General features: G+C 47.3%; 1 protein-coding gene across 1 annotated transcript; it reads left to right on the top strand.

The window, feature by feature from the left end:
- Nucleotides 1-12616: 12616 nt before the first annotated feature.
- RHOB (ras homolog family member B) lies at nucleotides 12617-13464 on the top strand. Its single transcript, XM_082252018.1, has one exon. It carries the CDS (start codon nucleotides 12741-12743, stop codon nucleotides 13329-13331), a length of 591 nt encoding a protein of 196 aa, XP_082108144.1. The 5' UTR covers nucleotides 12617-12740; the 3' UTR covers nucleotides 13332-13464.
- The last annotated feature ends 2294 nt before the right edge of the window (nucleotides 13465-15758 follow it).

The raw sequence follows: 15758 nt of genomic DNA, 5'->3' as shown, positions 1-15758 counted from the left end.
ATGAATTGTTCTTTAATCCCTCTAATTTATTAACCTTTACAAAAATCTATCATTGCCTCTGCTACAAAAAAAGGTAAGTACAGTGTATGAACACAAGATGGCGACATACTACAACAATCCTGAGTCCATAAACAAATTCTCACTTACTAACACAAGCAAAGGAAATGACAAGATGATTGAACAAGTGTCATGAACATCAGATAGACAGGGCTTAACATTTCAAGTCCTGAGCTATTAGCCAGGTCTTGAGGGTTACTCGAAACCAGTTGCCACCCCCAACCCCCCCAAACACTCTCTCCAACATTATCTCATAAAATGACACTGTTAAATGTTTTTGCATGAATGCAAAAGTTACAAAAAAATATTGATAACAACTTTATCAGTGCCCATCAGTGCAGCATCATCAGTGAAACTTATCAGTGCCGCCTCATCAGTGCAGCCTAATCAGTGCCCATGAATGCAGCTTCACCAGTGCCCATCAATACAGCCTCATCAGTGTCCTTCAATGCAGCCTCACCTGTGCCCATCAATGCAACCTCACCTGTGCCCATCAATGCAACCGCATCCGTGCTCATGAATGCAGCCTCACCAGTGCCCATCAATGCAACCTCACCTATGCCCATCAATGCAACCTCACCTATGCCCATCAATGCAACCTCACTTGTGAGCATCAATGCAGCCTGATCAGTGCCCATCAATGCAGCCTCCCCTTTGCCCATTAATACAGCCTCACCTGTGCCCATCAATGCAGCCTTTACCTGTGCCCATCAATGCAGCCTCACCAGTGTCCATCAATGCAACCTCACCTGTGCCCATTAATGCAACCTCACCTGCGCCTATCAATGCAACCTCACCTGTGCCCATCAATGCCCAACAATTCAGCCTCATTTGTGCCCATCAATGCAGCCTCACCTATGCCAATCAATGCCCCCTCTCTAGTGCCCATGACTGCTGCCTCACCACTGTCTATGAATGCAACCTCACCCGTGCCCATCAATGCAGCCTGATCAGTGCCCATCAATGCCCAACAATTCAGCCTCATTTTTGCCCTTCAATGCAGCCTCACCAATGCCAATCAATGCCCCATCTCTAGTGCCCATGAATGCAGCCTCATCACTGTCCATCAATGCAACCTCACCTGTGCCCATCAATGCAGCCCGATCAGTGCCAATCAATGCCCAACAATTCAGCCTTATTTGTGCCCATCAATGCAGCCTCACCTATGCCCATCATTGTCCCCTCTCAAGTGCTCATGAATACAGCCTCACCACTGTCCATCAATGCAACCTCACCTGTGCCCATCAATGCAGCTTGATCAGTGCCCATCAATGCAGCCTCACTTGTGCCCATCAATGCAGCCTCTCTAGTGCCAATGAATGCAGCCTCACCTGTGCCCATCAATGCAGCCTCACCTGTAACCGTTAATGCAGCCTAATGTGTGCCCGTCAGTGCAGCCTCACATGTGCTCATCAATGCAACCTCACCTGTGCCTGTCAATGCCAATTATTTCAGCCTCATTTGTGCCCATCAATGCAGCTTCACTTGTGCCCATCAAGGCCCCCTCTCTAGTGCCCATGAATGCAGCCTCACCTGTGACCATCAATGCAGCCTTATCATTGCCAATCAATGCATCCTCACCTGTGCCCATTAATGCAGCTTCACCTGTGCCCGTCAATGCAGTCTCACCTGTGCCCATCAATGAACATAGCGGCGATCGTCCCACTGTAACAGCTTTCATTTGAATTGCCAGGCGCTCGCCGTCACACACAGTCCTGCCTCTTGGATCGGCTCCTATGATAGACAACACGGGTCCTGGCATTGGACCGGTGTTCTGTCTATCAAAGTAGCCTGGGCCAGGAAGCGGAGCTGTGTGTGATGGCGATCGCTGGGAGAACGGTTCCGAAGGCAGCCTCACACTCGCCCTCAATCATTTTCCACTCCAAAATACGAGCAGGCGAGTGGAAAATTTGAGGGCTGAGATAGAGATTGCAGATATCTGAATAGACAGCTTGAAATCTGGACTGTATAGTATTTTTTAGGAAATCAAGTCTCAGGGGGAAAATCAAAAGCAACCACAGCAAAAAACAGGCAAAAAAATATATATAATGAAGTAACTGCCAGTGAACTTCTAATGCTATCCAGAACAAATAGCAAGTTTGAGTCCAGAAATACTGTGATAGGAGTGCTATGTAATATATTGTGCTGTAGCTAAAATCAGTAGGCTTTTCACACTGCTTCGGGACAGGACAACATAGCTGTCCAAAAACACTAGACAAGATTTAAAGCGCCTTTCGGTATTTCTGCCAACTGGTACATGCCCAGCGGGCAGAAGAGGCAGCTACATTGGGCACTTCAGCAGGAAGGGAGGGGGGTGCAAAAATGGCAGTACCTGCGACCTTTGCTGCTGAAGTAGTTCACAGCTCTGGCACACTTTGGTCTTTTTGCCCTGGGTGCTAAAAAACCCTGTCCTGGCACTGATCCCTAAGAAGAAAATGTCCCCTTGGGTAGCTATTTGTGTTTAGCCTATGGGGGAGAAGTGCTGCAGACACCTTCAGTACTACCTTATCAAGGAAAAGAAAACCAATTGACAGTAAATCAGAAAAGGTTCAATAATTATATACTGTGTATTATCCAATCACAATTTCCCCTGATGAGCCCTGGCAGGTGGAGTCCAACAATAGATCGCACACATCAGATCATCTCCCAGTCTGCCCATATCATGGAACTGTCACCTAGGGGGAGATTTACTAAAACAGGAGAGTGCAAAATCTGTTGCAGATCTGCACAGAAACCAATCAGCTTCCAGGTTTTATTATTAAAGCTTAATAGAACAAGCTGAAGTTAGAAGCTGATTGACTACTATGCACAGTTGCACCAGATTCTGAGTGCTCCAGTTTTTATAAATTAACCCCCTAGTGTCTATGGAACCTTAAAGCAGAACTTTACTTACCTTCACTCCAGTTCTGCTGTGTCCTGAAGCTCCCCGCCAGCTGCTGACATCTTCTGCTGGTCTGCTTCCGGGTACTGATCTCTGGCTGTTTTCATTGGCTGTGCCGAGATGACGTCACTCCAGTGCACCTGCGGGAGTTCATTCCTCTTGGCACTACTTAAATTGTTTGCTGAGCTGTGCATGTGCAGCGCAGACAGGCAGGTTAGAAACTTGTATATCTCTTCTACATTCAAAATCCTGCCCGTTTCTCAATTTTTTATTTTATTCCTAAAGTGTTTGTGAAGGCTGAAGATTGTTTTACCTTCATGCATTCTATACATGAAGGTAAAAAAACCTTCTGTGTGCAATGCACCCCCCAGCCCCCAAATCCTTACATGTGCCTCCACCGATCCAGCGATGTTCAGGATAGCCTAGGCTGCATGTGGACTCTCCCTTCCCATTGGCTGAGACAGCAGTGGGAGCCCATTGGCTCCCGCTGCTGTTAATCACAGCCAGTGAGCCAATAAAGAGAGAGCAGGGGGCAGGGCCAAGCCAAAGCTCTATGTGTCTTATTGACGCATCGAGCAGCGGCTCGAGCACACAGTGGCGCCCCAGGGCAAGCCGCTTTCTCTGGTAGGCACTGCTCGAAGGGGAGGAGCCAGGAGCGTTGAAAAGAAGAGGAACAAAAAAAAAAAAAAAACAAGCTTTAATATCACTTCAAATCTCCACTTTAAGATTGTGTTGCGCAGCCTCCCTCTCATGCTCCATTGTATTTAGATGAGGTTGCAGAGGTCCTAGAGAATGGGAGTGGAACTGGAACCAGAGAGAGAACCTGCTTTGACTGAGGCCATCTAGAAGATGAGGATACCAGCAACCACAGACATATAAACAGAAGGACAACCTGGAACAGTGAATGCCAATGTGGAGATCAGTAAGGAGAGTGGAAAAATAGTGCTGGACCTGTAAGGTTATCTTTTTACTATCTTATCCTAAGGTATTAAAGTTGATGTAGGTGATATACTTACCAGGTGACCCCTATACCCGAGAGGACCTCCACATGGGCTACAGGAAAATAATTTGCATGATTTCCCCATCAACACAGACAGTGTTCCCCTTCTGCTGAGCAATTGTTTTATCCCAGAGAAGACAGTGATTATCACTAGCAGCTTTTTGCGATAATCGCAAGCGAATCCGGCAGGCTAGTTGTACCCATACATTCAGCCTGCCCATTATTGGTTAAAATCTCGGCCAGGTCCTGCTGCACCGGCCGAGATTCGAACCGGCTATGGTAGGCCTTAGTTCCTAGTGTAATGTAATAAAAATTAAAATTGAAGCATCACTACTAAAAGGTCAAATAGGTCACTTTATAAAACTCTGGTCCGACCACATCTGGAGTATTCTGTCCAGTTCTGGTCGCCAGTCCTCAGGAGGGATGTGTTGGAGCTGGAGAGAGTCCAGAGAAGGGCAACTAAACTGATTAGGGGGTTGAGGATCTTAATTATGAAGAGCGCTTACAAGCACTTGATTTATTCTCCCTGGAAAGGAGACGCCTGAGAGGGGACATGATAGCGATTTACAAATACCTCAACGGTGATCTCAGCATATAAAAAAAACTATTCAGTCGCAACGAATGCACGAGGACACAAGGCCATACAATGCAATTAGAGGAGGAGAGATTTAACCATAGGCTGCGCAGGGGTTTTTTTTTTTTTTTACAGTAAGGGCTACAAGATTGTGGAATTCTTTACCACAAGTGACAGTAACTGCAGGAAGTATGGCTACTTTTAAAAGACTCCTGGACGTACATCTCAAGGATCAAAACATTCAGGGGTATGTGAGATGATTGCGTCCACATACACCTACACAGGTTGAACTGGATGGACTATTGTCTTTATTCAACCTCAACTACTATGTAACTATGTAGATTCAGGGGACAGTGAGAGTAGCCAGTGTGCCTCAGGGGTCCAAATCTGCCCCCTCCATCAGGGCGTAAAACGGTAGTATACCGCTTTTTTTTTACTTTTAACTACAGGTAAGCCTATAATAAGGCTTACCTGTAGGTACAATTAATATCTCCTAAACCTGCACGGTATAGGAGATATTACCACTGCATGCAGCCGCTGACGAGTGCGGCGCATGCGCTCTGAAGGTCTGGCGGATCTTTAGAGTTCCTTGCCGAAAAATTACTCCTGTGCGCATGCGCAAGAGTGACGTCATCGCGGCTCCGGCCACTCACAGCACCGGAGCCGCCGAACCCGGAAGAGACACCGAGGGATCATGTCAGCTCCCACAGCGGTGTCCGGGGGTCCGTGTCGGGGCTTCGTTCTAAGGTAAGTTTTTCATAATGAGCTGGTATGTGATGCATACTAGCTCATTATGCCTTTGTCTTGCAGGGTTTTTTTTTTTTTTTTTCATTAGACTATACTACCACTTTAAGATTAAAAACACGACCTGTGCTTGTAATCACAATGGAAGTAATACCCTTAACCACTTGCCGACCGCCGCACGACTATCTACGTCGGCGGTCAGCCCCTCACAGGCAAACTAACGTAGGGCTACGTTGCTTGCTTGTGAGGGTCTAGGGAGCGAGCGCGCGCCGCCGGAGGCGCGCTCCCGCGTGGTCACGGACCCCCCCGCGCGTGTGACCAGCGGACCCGATGTCCGCCGGCCACTCGGCGATCGGCGGGGGAGAGGGAGAATGTCAGGCAGCTTGTGTAAACAAGCCACCTGTCATTCTCCTCGCTGTAAAGACACTGATCACACGGATCTAGTATGTAGATCCGTTGATCAGTGTCCTTACAGCTCAAGCCACAGCCAATCACAGTAGAAAGCAGGCCCCTAGGGACACACACAGCCCCTCCCTCCCAAATAAAGTTAACCCCTTCACTACCAGTGTATTTTTACAGTAACAGTGCATATATATAGCACTGATTACTGTAGAAATGTCACTGGTAACCCCAAAAGTGTCAAAAATGTCAGTCAAGGGTCCGATCTGTCCGCCGCAATGTCGCAGTACCGCAAAAAAAATCGCAGATCGCCGCCATTACGCGTTAAAAAAAAAAAACAACAAAAATGACAAAAATCTTTCCCTTTGTTAGTAAACGCGATAACTTTTGCGCAAACCAATCAAAATACGCTTTTTGCGATTTTTTTTACCAAACATATGTAGCATAAAACAAATTGGCCGAAAATGTTAAAAAATTTTGATTTTTACATTTTTTTTGGGGGGAATTTCATATAAAAAAATGTGAAAAATATTGCTATTTTTGCAAAATTGACGCTCTTTTTTTGTTTATAGCGCGTGATCAAACAATCGCACAGGTGATCAAATACCACCAAAAGAAAGCTCTGTTTGTGGGAAAAAAAGGACGCCAAATTCGTTTAGGTACAGCGTCGCACGACCGCGCAATTGTCCGTTAAAGTCACGCAGTGCCGAATCGCAAAATACCCCCTGGTCGGAATGGGGGTAAAATCTTCCGGGGCTTAAGTGGTTAAAGGTCCAGTTCAATTCGAATTCATCCTGAATAAGGAGGTAGTTTTGGGCCCGAAACACGCTGGTTATTTTTTCGACTGTCCCCCCACCCAACATTAGAATAAAGTCCCATCTGGTCCTTGTAGGTGTGGTGGTGTAGTAGTAGTGTGGTTCTTGAATTTATATTAGGATCAGGATTTTTTTTTGTAGGTGAGCTGTGTCTCCCAAATCAGTTTAAGTGCCTACCTTTAAGTTTATGGTATACAGAATAAAGGGGAACTAAACCCTCCTATCCTTTACAGACAATAAAGCTGCCATCTTAACCTCTTTTTCATCTACAATTACTCTGGTGCTGCACACATTATCAGTTATGACACCAGCCATTTGATGGCTTGACAGTTCAGTTGCACAAGCAACTGTGACAGTTATCATTTATGACATGACTTAAATGTAACGGTTTTGGGAAACATTCAAATCAGTGAGTTTAGTTCCACTTTAATTTATATGGAACAGTTAAAAACTTTCCTCCCCAGACATGTGAACTGGGTGTAACACCATATAAAAGGGAGTGGGAAGGAGGGGTCTATGTCTGGATATGGCATATACTCTCTGTACAGCGGCCAGAACATGAAACAAACCTGTCTGGGATGATTCACCGCGGCTCGGAGTGAAGGCCAACAAAACAGGGAAGTGTACAGGAAATGGGAGAAGGTCTGGAAAGAACAGTCACATCTCTGCTAATAATAATATGGCACACAGCATGTGATTCGGGAGGTTCAAGCAATAGATATACACTGTATATAGCAAGACACAAACTAAGCTTCTACAACTCTTAAGAGACTATTCATCCCAGCCAACCTGGACTGAGATTAAACACTGCACCAGCTATAAAGAGTAGCAGCCCATCTCTGTAACCACCCTTACATCTACAGTCATGGTAGAAAAGAAAAAAAATTCTGAAACGTTGCAAAGTCTATAGGTGACCCATTGCCGATCGGCTCAGGTCAGGTGAAGATAATGGACCTTCAATGCACATCATTGTCAGTGTGGGATCGTTGTCTGTGATCAGGTTAAGCATCCCATAGTAAATTAAAGACAGACCAGCCCTTCTCAAATGTTTTATCCCAGAAGAACCCTTCAAATAATTGAGGTCTCAGGGACACCCTGCTACAGATGAATATATCTACAGGAAACGGATCATTGGAATAATCAGAATGTTGAAGAACATTTTAAATAGAAGTCAGATAGGCAGAGAGAGATTGTGTCACCGATGTCTCTCTTTGCCCGTCACAGAGCCCCCCCCCCACAGTTAGCAAGCACAAGTAGGCATACATTTAACCACTTGATCACCCCCTGAGAACCCCCAGTATAAACCCCTTCCTTGCCAGTGACATTAATACAGTAACCGTGCATATTACTTAGCACTGATTACTGTATTAACCGGTCAGCCCCGGCCAGGCAAAGTGACGTACCGGTACGTCACTAGCCTGTCACTGGCTTGTGAGCCAATAGCGGGCGAGCGCACGCCCGCGGAGGCGCGCGCCCGGCCCGGCTCATTCCCTAACAAGTCAGTGCGTGTGACCGTCAGACCCGATGTCCGCCGGTCACTCGCGATCGTCCGCCGTAAATGAAGAAAGGCAGGCGGCTAATGTAAACAAAGCCGCCTGTCATTCTCCCCTGTGTTAAAATGGAGATCACTCAGTTCTACTATGTAGGACCGCTGATCTCTGTTCTTACACTAGTAGCCATGTCCAATCACAGTTAGAAGCATGTCCCCAGGGACATATTTAACCCCTCCTTCCCCAATAAAGTTAACCCCTTCCCTGCCAGTGTCATTTTTACAGTAACAGTGCATATGTATAGCACTGATTACTGTAGTAATGTCACTGGTACCCCCAAAAGTGTAAAAAATGTCAGTCAATGGTCCAATCTGTCCGCCGCAATGTCGCAGTCCCGCAAAAAAAATCAAAAAAAAAAATCGCAGATCGCCACCATTACTCGTTAAAAAAAAAAAACAACAAAAATGACAAAAATCTTTCCCTTAGTTAGTAAACTCAATAACTTTTGCGCAAACCAATCAAAATACGCTTATTGTGATTTTTTTTACCAAATATAGGTAGCAGAAAACAAATTGGCCAAAAATTTTAAAAAATTTAGATTTTTACATTTTTTTGGGGCAATTTCATATAAAAAAATGTGAAAAAAATTATTTTTGCAAAATTGTCGCTCTTTTTTTGTTTATAGCGCATGATCAAAAAAATCGCACAGGTGATCAAATACCACCAAAAGAAAGCTCTGTTTGTGGTAAAAAAAGGACGTCAAATTTGTTTAGGTACAGCGTCGCACGACCGCGCAATTGTCCGTTAAAGTCACGCAGTGCCGAATCGCAAAATACCCTCTGGTCAGGAAGGGGGTAAAATCTTCCGGGGCTTAAGTGGTTAATGTCACTGGTCCCCAAAAAGCGTAAAAAATGTCAGTTAGGGGTCCGATCTGTCTGTTGCAATCCCGCTAAAAATTGCTGATCGCCGCCATTACTAGTAAAAAAAAATAAAATAAAAAGTCCAAAAATCTATTCCATAGTTTGTAAACGCTATAACTTTTGCGCAAACCTATTAAAATACGCTTTTTGGGGTTTTTTCTTACCAAAAAAATGTAGCAGAATACAAATTGGCCTAAACTGATAAAAAAAATAGATTTTTTTACATTTTTTTATTGGGAATGTTTTATAGCAGAAAGTAAAAAAATATGTTTTTTTTTTTTTTAAATTGTAGCTTTTTTTGTTTATAACTCAAAATCTAAAGACCGCAAAGGTGATCAAATACCACTAAAAGAAAGCTCTATTTGTGGGAAAAAAAGAACATCAATTGTATTTGGGTACAATTGTTAAAGTAACACAGTGCCAAATAAAAAAAAATGGCCTGGTCATTAAGGGGGTAAAACCTTCCGGAGCTGAAGTGGTTAACTTGTAATTGCATGGTCATGCAATGCTGTACCCAAACAAAATGTATTTAATTTTTTTTCACACAAAAAAAGCTTTCTTTTGGTGGTATTTGATTACAACTGGGTTTTTATTTTTTGCAGTGTAAATAAAAAAAGACAATATTTGGAAAAAAAATGGGATTTTTGAATTACAAAAAAAAATCAATTTCTCAGATGTTCATTGACAGACACAGGTCCTGATCCTCATAACCATGGGGTCACACTGCCCCCTAAAGGGGTAGGACACTAGGCAGAAAAAGAATCTGGCTACGCCTATGGGCAGTCCCAGGGGATATACTCACTCTCTCTGCTATAGGTACTCAGTTTTGTTACAAGCAGTGTCCCCTCCATGCAGCCCTTTCCTAGTCTGTCCCCTCCATGCAGCCCTTTCCTAGTCTGTCCCCTCCATGCAGCCCTTTCCTAGTCTGTCCCCTCCATGCAGCCCTTTCCCAGTCTGTCCCCTCCATGCAGCCCTTTCCCAGTCTGTCCCCTCCATGCAGCCCTTTCCTAGTCTGTCCCCTCCATGCAGCCCTTTCCTAGTCTGTCCCCTCCATGCAGCCCTTTCCTAGTCTGTCCCCTCCATGCAGCCCTTTCCCAGTCTGTCCCCTCAATGCAGCCCTTTCCTAGTCTGTCCCCTCCATGCAGCCCTTTCCTAGTCTGTCCCCTCCATGCAGCCCTTTCCCAGTCTGTCCCCTCCATGCAGCCCTTTCCCAGTCTGTCCCCTCCATGCAGCCCTTTCCTAGTCTGTCCCCTCCATGCAGCCCTTTCCTAGTCTGTCCCCTCCATGCAGCCCTTTCCTAGTCTGTCCCCTCCATGCAGCCCTTTCCCAGTCTGTCCCCTCAATGCAGCCCTTTCCTAGTCTGTCCCCTCCATGCAGCCCTTTCCTAGTCTGTCCCCTCCATGCAGCCCTTTCCCAGTCTGTCCCCTCCATGCAGCCCTTTCCTAATCTGTCCCCTCCATGCAGCTCATTCCTAGTCTGTCCCCTCCATGCAGCCCTTTCCTAGTCTGTCCCCTCCATGCAGCTCTTTCTTAATCTGTCCCCTCCATGCAGCTCATTCCTAGTCTGTCCCCTCCATGCAGCCCTTTCCTAGTCTGTCCCCTCCATGCAGCTCATTCCTAGTCTGTCCCCTCCATGCAGCCCTTTCCTAGTCTGTCCCCTCCATGCAGCCCTTTCCTAGTCTGTCCCCTCCATGCAGCCCTTTCCCAGTCTGTCCCCTCCATGCAGCCCTTTCCTAGTCTGTCCCCTCCATGCAGCTCATTCCTAGTCTGTCCCCTCCATTCAGCTCTTTCCTAGTCTGTTCCCTCCATGCAGCCCTTTCCTAGTCTGTTCCCTCCATGCAGATCTTTCCTAGTCTGTTCCCTCCATGCAGCTCATTCCTAGTCTGTCCCCTCCATGCAGCCCTTTCCTAGTCTGTCCCCTCCATGCAGCTCATTCAAAATCTGTCCCCTCCATGCAGCCCTTTCCTAATCTGTCCCCTCCATGCAGCTCTTTCCTAGTCTGCCCCCTCCATGCAGCCCTTTCCTAGTCTGCCCCCTCCATGCAGCCCTTTCCTAGTCTGCCCCCTCCATGCAGCTCTTTCCCAGTCTGTGCCCTCCATGCAGCTCTTTCCTAGTCTTCCCCCTCCATGCAGATCTTTCCCAGTCTGCCCCCTCCATGCAGATATTTCCCAGTCTGCCCCCTCCATGCAAATCTTTCCCAGTCTGTCCCCTCCATGTAGATCTTCCTAGTCTGCCCCCTCCATGCAGATCTTTCCCAGTCTGCCCCCTCCATGCAGATCTTTCCCAGTCTGTCCCCTCCATGCAGCCCTTTCCTAATCTGTCCCCTCCATGCAGATCTTTCCTAGTCTGCCCCCTCCATGCAGCTCTTTCCTAGTCTGTCCCCTCCATGCAGCCCTTTCCTAGTCTGTCCCCTCCATGCAGCCCTTTCCTAGTCTGTCCCCTCCATGCAGATCTTTCCTAGTCTGCCCCCTCCATGCAGATCTTTCCCAGTCTGTCCCCTCCATGCAGATCTTTCCTAGTCTGTCCCCTCCATGCAGCTCTTTCCTAGTCTGTCCCCTCCATGCAGCCCTTTCCTAGTCTGTCCCCTCCATGCAGCCCTTTCCTAGTCTGTCCCCTCCATGCAGATCTTTCCTAGTCTGTCCCCTCCATGCAGATCTTTCCTAGTCTGCCCCCTCCATGCAGCTCTTTCCTAGTCTGTCCCCTCCATGCAGCCCTTTCCTAGTCTGTCCCCTCCATGCAGCTCTTTCCTAGTCTGCCCCCTCCATGCAGCTCTTTCCTAGTCTGTCCCCTCCATGCAGCCCTTTCCTAGTCTGTCCCCTCCATGCAGATATTTCCTAGTCTGCCCCCTCCATGCAGATCTTTCCCAGTCTGTCCCCTCCATGCAGATCTTTCCTAGTCTGTCCCCTCCATGCAGCTCATTCCTAGTCTGCCCCCTCCATGCAGCCCTTTCCTAGTCTGCCCCCTCCATGCAGATCTTTCCTAGTCTTCCCCCTCCATGCAGCTCTTTCCTAGTCTGCCCCCTCCATGCAGATCTTTCCTAGTCTGTCCCCTCCATGCAGATCTTTCCTAGTCTGCCCCCTCCATGCAGATCTTTCCTAGTCTGTCCCCCTCCATGCAGATCTTTCCTAGTCTGTCCCCCTCCATGCAGATCTTTCCTAGTCTGTCCCCTCCATGCAGATCTTTCCTAGTCTGTCCCCTCCATGCAGATCTTTCCTAGTCTGCCCCCTCCATGCAGATCTTTCCTAGTCTTCCCCCTCCATGCAGATCTTTCCTAGTCTGCCCCCTCCATGAAGATATTTCCGTCTGCCCCCTCCATGCAGCCCTTCCCCTTCATGCAATTCTTTCCGATCCTCTCTCCTCCATGCAGCTCTTTCCCCTCCTGCCTCCTCCATGCAGCCCTTTCCCATTCATTGAACTCTTTCCGATCCTCTCTCCTCCATGCAGCTCTTCCCCCTCCTGCCTCCTCCATGCAGCCCTTCCCCATTCATTGAACTCTTTGCGATCCTCTTCCCCTCCCCCACCTCCTTCCTCTCCTCCAGCTTTCCCAGGCTGCTGCAAGCAAGGAGGAAGGAATCAGTCTGTGTCAGCCGCAGGCGTCCCCGCCCTCCCTGCTCCCGCCAATCAGAGTGCGGCTTCCCGGAGCATAACGTCACCAGCGGCCGTGCCATTGGCCGGCTATATTAAGAAAGCCGCCTGAGCCTTTATATAGCCGGGGCGCAGCGTGGTGTAGAATGAGATCTCCCGGAGAAGTACGGCTGTGATTAGAGAGCTGGGATCCGTTCCTCTTCTCCCGCCACCATTAGAACCATAGGCAAGCTGAGGAAGCGCCGGGCGGCCGGCAGTGCTAGTAGCGGAGCGGCGATGGCAGCGATCCGGAAGAAGTTGGTGGTGGTCGGGGACGGGGCATGCGGGAAGACATGTCTGCTCATAGTGTTCAGTAAGGACGAGTTCCCCGAGGTCTATGTCCCCACCGTCTTCGAGAACTATGTGGCCGACATTGAGGTGGACAGCAAGCAGGTAGAGCTGGCCCTATGGGACACGGCGGGCCAGGAGGACTATGACCGGCTCCGCCCCCTCTCCTACCCGGACACCGATGTCATCCTCATGTGTTTCTCTGTGGACAGCCCGGACTCCCTGGAGAACATTCCAGAGAAGTGGGTACCCGAGGTCAAACACTTCTGCCCCAATGTGCCCATCATCCTGGTGGCCAATAAGAAAGACCTGCGGAACGACGAGCACATCCGTAACGAACTGGCCCGTATGAAGCAGGAACCGGTCCGTACCGACGATGGACGGGCCATGGCCATCCGCATCTCCGCCTATGAGTACCTAGAGTGTTCCGCCAAGACTAAAGATGGCGTCAGGGAGGTCTTCGAGACCGCCACCAGGGCGGCGCTACAGAAGAGGCACGGCCCCAGCGGGGATTGTATCAGCTGCTGCAAACTTCTATGATCCCCCCTAACCCCCTGTGTGTGACCGGACTGTATGGTGCTAAGGGGGCCCCTGCCTCCATGGGGCCACTCCAGATTGGAGATGATCAGCTGGAGGACTGTTATTATCTTGCTGCACCCGAGATTGGGGTCCTTTCATCCACCACGACTCCCATTCTGATGCTTGAGACATTTGTGGTCACCTCCGTCCCACCACTGTGACATAAGAACTGCATCAAGTGTTTGGGGGGGTCCAAGTCTCTGCAATATCACCTTCTAGAGATTGAGGTCACCCAAGCCCCCCCCCCCCCATTCTGTCACCTGAAGGCTTTACTCCTAATGCTTGGGAGGGGCCCCAACTTCACAGCTGCATTCATCAGATTGAGGGGGCTCCTCCGAGAGGTCCCCCATTGAGCCACCTAAGCAGGAGATTGGGGGTATCTCATCCAAGGTCCTACTGTCACTTGAGGGCCATTCGTTTGTGGAGATTTGAGTGCTCAAGTCACCCAAGACCCCCCCCCCCCCCCCATTGTGTCACCTGAAGACTTCATCCTGATGGTTGTAACATTGGTGGTCACCTCAACTGTGATCGGAGAACTGCTTTCATCAGATTGGGGGTTCTCATCCTAAAGGTCAACCAAGCCCACCATTGCATGACCCAAGGACTGCCTTCATTCTAATGCATGAGACAATACCACCTTAGTCCCTCCGCTCTGTGACTTGAGACCTGCATCTATCTGGAGGTTGGGGTCACCCAAGCCTGCCCCCCCATTGTGTCACCTGCAGACTGCACCTATTCTGGTGCCAGGGACAAAGCCACCATGGTCCCTCCACTTGAGAACTGCCATTATCAGATTGGGTGTCATCCAGGCCCTCCCCACTCTGACATGAGGACTGCCAATGCTAAGATTTGGGGGGGGGTCTCCCATTCCTGACCTGAGGACTGCTGTTTACCCCTCCCTAGTGCTGCACCCTGCCAAGCAGTATTCCTTCTGTACAGATAGACTGAGCCTCTGTATTGTGCCAGGGGAGGGGGTCCACCCCTCTCTGGTGACCTGAATGACACTACCTTCTTATCCAGGGAACCCCCAATGTACAATCGTGGTGGTCCATCTTGAGATGGAATAGCAATGCTTTGATACCGTTTGGTCCCTCTGTTGCTGGTGTCCCCAGTAGTGTGTTGCTGTGCAATGTGTTACTGGTTTATTCACAAGCAACTGTCCTCCAGGGCTAGCAGGGGCGGTCTCCTGAACTGTATATAGACCTGTAAATATATATATAAAAAATATTCTATTGAGCATGCTTGGCAGCTTGTAGTGTACCGGATCCTGTGGGACTCTGAGCCAGGATACTTGGCACTTGTAGTTCACCAGTAACCGGCACACTGCTGCTTGCCAAAACCTGCTTAGGAGGGACCTCAGACTCTGAGACTCTGCACCCTTCTGTCCTTGCAAGGGAACCTGTGCTGAGAATATAGAAGCTGCAATTGCCCTTTGGAAATGCTAGTTGCTTGGCTGTCATTTATCTAAATTTTTCAATTCTATCCAAGACTCTTAATCAACAGCTAGCCATACGTTATACAATTTTCCTAAATTTCTTTAAGGTTTACCTTCAACTATGTAATACATTGGCCTGCCTGATTGTATAACAATTGAAAGCTTATACTTGTATAGTTTTGGTAAATCTAAAGGAAAATTGTATAATGTATGGCCAGCCTTGGAGTATTTTTGTGCTAGAGACTCAGCGCAATGACCACACGCATTTTTAAGGTGTTCAATGGCAACCTGTGTATTTCTCAGTACTGGTGTCCTTTGCAGATCAGCCTGTTTGCAGCTGTAACTTTTTTTTTTTTTTTTTTTTTTTTTTTTTTCCCATGTGAAAAAATATTTTTGCACTTCCTTTTTTATTTTTATTTTTTTTTTTCCCTGACACTCAATGCACTTACCATCTGCATAGACACTGTAACATTATCAACACTTTTTTGTTTCCTCGTTTTAGAAAGAGAGGGTGTAAACTGAAAACCACTGTTTTTTTTTTTTGTTTTTTTTACACCATTTTGTTTTCTAGTACATGAATGTACAGTCATGGAGGGAAGTTACAAGAGTTGTAGCATTCCAAGTATTAAATAAATGGGACATGTAGCTGTACAGTAATGCAAAAGCCCATAACATGTGGGTGAAGGTAAATTATCCAGTGTTTTACAGATTTATTTTTTTGTTACAGAGGCAGATATTTAATTTTTTGTTTTCTGACAGTGGTACTTGTGTTAAACTGAAAACAAAGGCTGACAACAGTGAAAAAAGATAATTTGGGTATGTTTACATTAAATGTATTATGTGTATATACAGGTTTTTATGTGAAATATTAAATATCTTCTAAATATATTTCCGTGTTTTGTATTTTTTTTTTTTCTTTTTTTATAGAACTTTTTTTAGAGTTGCATTTTAAT

This window comes from Pelophylax lessonae (assembly GCF_965119305.1).
Source record: "Pelophylax lessonae genome assembly, chromosome: 3".
Taxonomy (NCBI): domain Eukaryota; kingdom Metazoa; phylum Chordata; class Amphibia; order Anura; family Ranidae; genus Pelophylax; species Pelophylax lessonae.
Note: the sequence above shows the minus strand (reverse complement) of the source record. Positions and strands in the feature narration are given on the sequence as shown.

Coding starts and splice junctions, on each gene's coding strand:
- RHOB (XM_082252018.1), top strand. CDS start 12,741: ATGGCAGCGATCCGGAAGAAGTTGGTGGTGGTCGGGGACGGGGCATGC.